Source organism: Cynoglossus semilaevis, chromosome 12, assembly GCF_000523025.1.
Source record: "Cynoglossus semilaevis isolate Cse_v1.0 chromosome 12, Cse_v1.0, whole genome shotgun sequence".
Classification (NCBI taxonomy): domain Eukaryota; kingdom Metazoa; phylum Chordata; class Actinopteri; order Pleuronectiformes; family Cynoglossidae; genus Cynoglossus; species Cynoglossus semilaevis.
In genome coordinates, this window is record NC_024318.1 from 4,355,312 (window position 1) to 4,362,137 (window position 6,826).

Below are 6,826 nucleotides of genomic sequence, written 5' to 3' on the forward strand. Positions count from 1 at the left end.
TCTCTGCTTCGTTAACGCTAATGAAACACACACACACGGTGGAGGAGAGGTTAATGACCTTGCCTTACAATCAGGAGGTCACTCATTGATTCCCAGTCTTTCGGTCTAGAAACTTATTCCAGATTATTCCATTGACAACCGCCCCTTCACTGACAACTGTCCTGCTGATGTGCCCCCCCTGGTGGAAATGAGAGACAGCACTGATTTAAATGAGAGACACAGCTCTGTGTCGAAGGTTCACTCTCTCCTCTGATTACACAGGAGCTCAGCCAAATGGTGAATGAAAGCCAGTAAAGAACATTTACCCCGGGCAAATAAAACCGCTCCCACCATCCAATTATCTCTGCCCTCCGGCGCCACCCACAGGTTTTTATGTCTCTGACTCTTCAGGTCCATTTCCCTCTTTATTTGCTCTCTTCTCTCATCACAACCGCTTCCATTTTCTGCTACCTTTCACNCCTCATCTAGATATAGAATGTTTAGAAAGTGGCTGCGAAGCAGAAGAGTTGATGATTATGTTCACATTTCTCTCTAAATACTCATCAGCTTCAGGACTCTCTCAGCCGCAGCCTTCACATCCAACCTGAAGGCTGCGCTCTCCACTGCCCCCTCTCTGTAAAAACCAATTACTACCGTGTTCCCACTGAGACCACCTGACATCAGAGTGAAAAAAACAAACAACAAAAGAAATAAGAGAAAATCTTCCATTTGCTCCATCCTGTCAACAAGGTCAGTCTCCTCCGACCGACCTCGGGCCAGAACAGAACTCTCACTCATTGACTGCGGAACATTTGTCCTCGGCTTCAGAACCAACTCCATTAAAAGCCTCTCTGTAATGATACTGTAACGCTGCTGCACCCACAGGAACCAGAGGGTGAGGCACAACAACAAACAAACAAACAAACGGTCCCTGACATGAAGAGACAGGGTCCCAAAACATCCATGGACCCCCCCCCTTATAAACCCACAGACAACAATATAAAACTAAAATATTTTCTTATTTTTATTCACTATTCAATAATTATTACTTTTGTTCATCATTAGAAAATTATTAGCCAAGATGTTTTCAGCACAGAGGATTCCTACTGAAATAATAAACCGTCAGGTAAACACAGCTGTCACACGAGGTGCGTTCAGGTACCGTCGTAAACGTGAGAATCCAACGATTACGGCAGTTTAGGTGTTGTTCGGTTCAGGACAAAAGGTTATGAAACAAGTAAATAAATAATCTTTTTTTTTTTTTTTAAATCTTCCTCCCAATTTTCTAAGGCCCCGCAGCGCCACCTGGCGGTCCCCACTGGGAAAATCATTGGTTGAGGTCACTCTACATTGTCCAGACCCTGTGAAGGTGTGGTCACTCTGGTAGTTTTTAAAACCCACACTTCAAAAAGCAGATTTTTTTAAATTTATTTTTATCTCATGTCTGACGTCAGTGACCTTTTATTTTAATGATCACCATTCAGGAAATGAACTGTGTGAATAAAGGCCTTCAACATCATAAATGTATTCTTTTATCTCCTTTGAATGAACGTCTCTTTGAAAAACTGTGAAAAGAAAATGTTAACCAACCGCAGCTATCAATCAAACACTGGAAGAGAGAAGAAAAGGGAACATGTATATATATATTTATATATACAGTATATGTATATAAACAGAAAATCATGATAAATCATGAGTGCATCGTTACATCCATACATTTACATTTAACTTAATTGAACAGAAAAGAAAAAAGTCCAGACATCCAAACATCTGTGTCTCATGGTCCTTTATGTACAAAAACAATATACACAGCTGGACAGCTCACATGTAGCAGTAAAGGATTGTGGGATATACAGTACAGTATGACATCATCATGTGAGCAGTTCAAAGACCAATGAACACAGACGTGGGGTCTGTAGAAGACCCAGTCCGACCACAACGATGCTTTTAAAGATTTGCTTCATGTAGATGTGTAAGATAAATAAAAAAAAATCAAAAAAATCAAACGTTTTTATGGAGGCGCTGTTTTGTATATTTCACCAATGGAAATGTTTGTTTTATATTATAAAAATCCTGACTGAGGTTTGAATAATCCAGGTCAGCTCTGATTGGACCAGTTTGAAAACAAACACCGCAGCTGGATTAACTGGATTAACACTGATCGTTAACACCTTTTAATATCTGTGTGACACAAATAATTACTTTGACTTTAATGACATATTCATGAAGTATCTCAGTATTTAATTCAGGATTTCTTCAGAGATAATTCCGTTTTATTCCTAACATTTTTACGTACTAAATATGAAGAAATATATTTGCATCTGAGCTATTGTTTTTGTTTTTTTTCCCCTCGAGTTTCATGAACACGTCACGTGGTAACACATTTTGTTTTTTTTCCCCTCGAGTTTCATTAACACGTCCCGTAGTAACAGTGTTGACAGACGGGTGAAACCTGACAAACAGCTGGAGTTGACAACAAGCAGCTGACCCCTGGTTTCACCTGGTACCGTCACCAGTGATGGTGTTGAGCTTCAGTCCCTGAGTCCTGTTAATGACCTGTCACGACTTTAAAAAAAAAACAAACAAAAAAAAATCACCATGACAACAAAACTACCATCACTGTGACGACACAGCGACTGTCCGTGAAGCTGCCGCGCTGCACCTGCTGACGAGGAGGAGGACAAGTCCGCCTCATCACTTCCTGTGTCCTTTTGTCACAGGAAGGTTTGAGATCAGGGACCAGGATGATGAAATATAAAGGGTTGTAATAAGGTCAAAGGTCAACACAAACACATCCAGGGTTCACGGCCTTCTACTGCTCGACACGTCTTCATTTAAATGTATGAACATGCTCCATATACATCCTGTACAAAATCATCTCTCCACATATATATATATATTTATATATATATTTATGTATATATTTATATAACAACAAAGACACGTGTGAATACTGTTGGTCGTTTTTCTCTGTACATCACGTTGGTGACGTGGCCTTCACGCTAACGCAGACTGATTGTATATCAGCGATGATGTGTGTGTGTGTGTGTGTTTGTGGTTGAAGGACATCTGTCAATCATGTCAATCAAATTCTACAAAAAAAAAAAAAGGAACGTCCTCAGCTCTTTGATTGAACTGTGAGGTCCGTCCGTCCATGACGGCTCAGAGCACTTCACACTACATCGACCCGGGGCTGGGGTAAAACCTACTGTCTGGACTCCTGGAATGGAACCCACAACCCTCCAACTACTGGACTACAGCCTGAACCTTTCAGGAAAATGTTGACATTTTTCCAAAATCCCATCAACTTCCATTGAATAGCAGTTAGCACAGAGAGCCAGCAGAGCCCCCTGCTGGCCACGTCCACTTCTCTACAGTCAGTCGGTGGGTCGGTAAGACTATGTTAAAGATTGCAGAGGCACATGAAAGAAGAACCAACAGCCATAACTCTCCTCTGACCTTTGACACTGACACATCAACAGCCAATCACAGCCTTTTCCTTCACAGAGAAGCACGTCCTTATATGGTCATTTGGCAGTTTATCAGGAGGCATACAGAATGGCATGTACAACAACAACAACAAAAACAACAACAACAACAACAACCACCTCAATGATAGACATTCATGAAGCACGTTCTCCACTACCAGCCGACACTTGGATTTGTGTGGAAAAACCACTGTGTGTGTGTGTGTGTGTGTGAGACCAGAGCCTGTGGACGGCCAGCGTCTTTCAGACACACCTTTAATTGTCACTATATACATAAATACATCAGGCTTGGCGTGATCTGGGTCAGGAGGTCAGGAGGTCAGGAGGTCAGGGTGGTCCAGCCAGGAGAGCGAGTAGCCGACGTCTGGACCGCAGCGAGTTCAGGGCCGATGGAATCTGGAAACACACAGGACGAGAAGATGAGCAGAGCTGATGACGTGTGTGGTTTTCTGTGATGTTTCAGTCGTTTTCATGAACTCTTCATTCTTAATTGATTTTTATTTTCGTTTTTCAACATTAACCTTGCAGCATGTACAGCCGTTTAAAAAAGAAAAAAGAAAAATCTGGGTCGCAGACCACAAATAGGACCAACAAGGAGTCTTCTTTGGTCAGGCACAGGGAGGCGGCCTCACCTCCTGACAGTTCTCAGGGACCGGGATACAAACTACATTTGAATTTCTTCTCTCAAATGAAGGAAAATACATTTCCTCCAAACAACAAAGAACGGCTTGAAAAAAAACAAACCAACTCTGGCTCAACACTGCTGTGGTGGAAGACAACAGTCAAAGTGAACTCCATCAGCGGTCCAATCACTGCACCTGAACTAACATGTGCACCAGGACCGATTCCAGGGAGTGAGATATCAGGAATATTGATCAGTGAGAGCTGGAACGCTGCAGCTTCTACACAGACAAACAAACGACTCACGGAGAGGAAGTGATGTCAGAGGCCTGTGTGAGTGCTGTGGAGGACGGAACACTGTGTACCTGGTGAACTGTTTGCTGTCTTCATGGACCTCCATCTCCCTGCTCTTGAACTCATTCAGTTCTTTACGGATCGCTGCCTGAAGGAGGGGAAACACACACACAGACACAAACACACACACAGACACACACACAGACAAAGCATTAAATCCAGCAAACATCTGTCCTATTCAACCTTTTTTAGACTGAAAAATTAAGAATAAAATACTTCACATTCATTGATTAAAAATGACATTTGATGAAAAACAAAGAAGAATAAAATACTTCACATTCATTGATGAAAAACAAATGCTGTTTTGATGCAGTAAAATATTGATCTCCTACACAGCCGTTTGTTCATAAAAACTTATTTTCAAACGTTGACCTTGTGTAAAGAGATTGCATATTTAAACAAGGGGTCAAAGGTCAGAACGGTGACCGTTCATGTAGCACATCCTAAAGTTAAATTATCCTCCTAATCTTTTGTTTCTCTGCCGTAGGTAAAAATCGCATGTGATCTGCAGTTCCAAACATGGACAGCAGAGGGCGGGCCTGACTCAGAAAGTTCTTTTTCCACCAGGACGTGCAGAGGTTTCCTTGAAGACCTGGGGGAGATTTTCCAAACATGCCGACTGTGTGTGTGTGTGTGTGTGCAGCAGCACAGAACACACAGATTTATTCCTAATCCCAGATTATCTTCCATGGATTACAGCATCCAGTTTATACAGCAAATAATCCTGGCTGGGAGCTGATCAGCTGATACTATAACAACACGCCCCCGAACCACACATTTGGATGAAGCGTGCCGGGTTTGATGACATCAGAAAACCTGAGGCTCAGGGTAATCAGGAGTAAAACTACTCCACTGATTAGACTGTACTACAACTTTAATGTGTACTCTCACACCAAATACTAACAACAAACTCAAATATAAGAACAGCTTTGTTACCTGTGGGAATTTGTCTGAGATTAAAACAAACGTAGACTTCCTGTTTACATTCTGTTCATCTTAACATCTGACTTTAACCGATCGATCGTGTTCAAGTCCATAAACATGGCAGTGGAGTCAGTGGACTCAGGTCACAGCCTTACCTTGTCAGCTGGCGTCAGCCGTGTCCACGGTTTGTCGGCCCGTCGGTCGTAATCCTTGGCGTCTGTTACTTCAACGTACTCATTAAAACGCAGGATCCGCCGAGCGATGAGTTCGGCAACGGTTGGCCTGACACTCAGCTACATGAAGAAAAACACAGAAAAAAAGCAGAGATGATCGATTTTAAGCTACATGAAGAAAAACACAGAAAAAAACAGCAGGGATGATCAATTTTATTATTAATATATTAATTATCTGATTGTGGTTTTTTTTACACATCTATCTTACTCATCAAACAATATAAAAACATTAAATATAAAAACAGACTATTTATCCTGCAGTTCCACCCACGTCCTCTAGATGGCCAGATGGTAAAAAGGGTAAATGCATCTAAGCAACGATGTGAAACTAAACATCTCAAATCTCTGGTGTGTGTGTGTGTGTTGGTGTGAGCCGTACCTTTCTGGAGAGCCTCCTCTTGAGCTCCTGCTTGGCCTCCTGCTCCTCAGCCTCGTTCTTCTCTGTGGGCGGAGGAGCAGCAGAGAGAGAGTTTGTTACTGTCAGAGGAAGTCTGCTTCACGCATCAAAGCTGGGCCACTGGTTCCAAACATTCCTTCACGTCAATGAAACAGCACTGCAGCGACCTCAGACTTTGGCCCAACATATACGTCGTATGTTGTGTATGTACGTTTATATTTCATTTTCATGAACTTACGTTTGAGGATGTTCCTCTGCTCCAGCTCCTCTGTGGTTGGTCTCTGGCTCAGCCGTCTGGAGAGGAAAAAAAAAAAGAAAATCTTGTTTTTATTAATAGAAAGTGTGAAAAATCGGTGTCGTATAAAACACTGACGCTGGTATCAATCATTCATTCTAACAGAAAATAAAATCCACTTCATGAGCCGTTGTTTTTTTTTTTTGTTTTTGTCTTTGTTTCCTTCATTCCTTCTGAGAGCAGAGAGAGCAGATGGTGATTCAAACATCCAGAGCTGCAGGAACAGAACATGGATTTTCACAGTAACATGAGTGCGAAAACACGTCGACACTTCCCCCCCCCCTCTGTTCCACCAGCCCCTCTGGTACAAAGAAGAAAAAAAAACTCTGATTTTCACTGTGGATTATTTATTTTCCACAGAGAAAAAAAAAACTCAATCGACCATAAAACTCCCACAGCTCTGGCAAATCTGTGAGTAATATTCACACGTGTGTGTGTGTGTGTGTGTACCTGACTAGTTTGGAGCCGATCTGCTGCCTCAGCTCGTGTCTCTCTGTCTCCGAGCTCCTGGGCAGAATGTTCTTCTCCTCCCGCT

The 6,826-nt window shown here is 42.2% G+C and overlaps 1 protein-coding gene across 1 annotated transcript in view; it reads right to left on the bottom strand.

The window, feature by feature from the left end:
* Positions 1-2,590: 2,590 nt before the first annotated feature.
* The window catches only part of phactr2 (phosphatase and actin regulator 2), a 27,095-nt gene continuing 22,859 nt past the window's right edge, over positions 2,591-6,826 (bottom strand). The window contains exons 6-11 of the mRNA XM_025060938.1: positions 6,742-6,824; positions 6,235-6,290; positions 5,979-6,040; positions 5,522-5,659; positions 4,454-4,530; positions 2,591-3,863 (exon numbers count right to left, since the gene is read on the bottom strand). Of these exons, the coding sequence (XP_024916706.1) occupies positions 3,848-3,863; positions 4,454-4,530; positions 5,522-5,659; positions 5,979-6,040; positions 6,235-6,290; positions 6,742-6,824 (432 nt within the window). The 3' untranslated portion in view covers positions 2,591-3,847. The remainder of the gene's footprint in view (positions 3,864-4,453; positions 4,531-5,521; positions 5,660-5,978; positions 6,041-6,234; positions 6,291-6,741; positions 6,825-6,826) is intronic.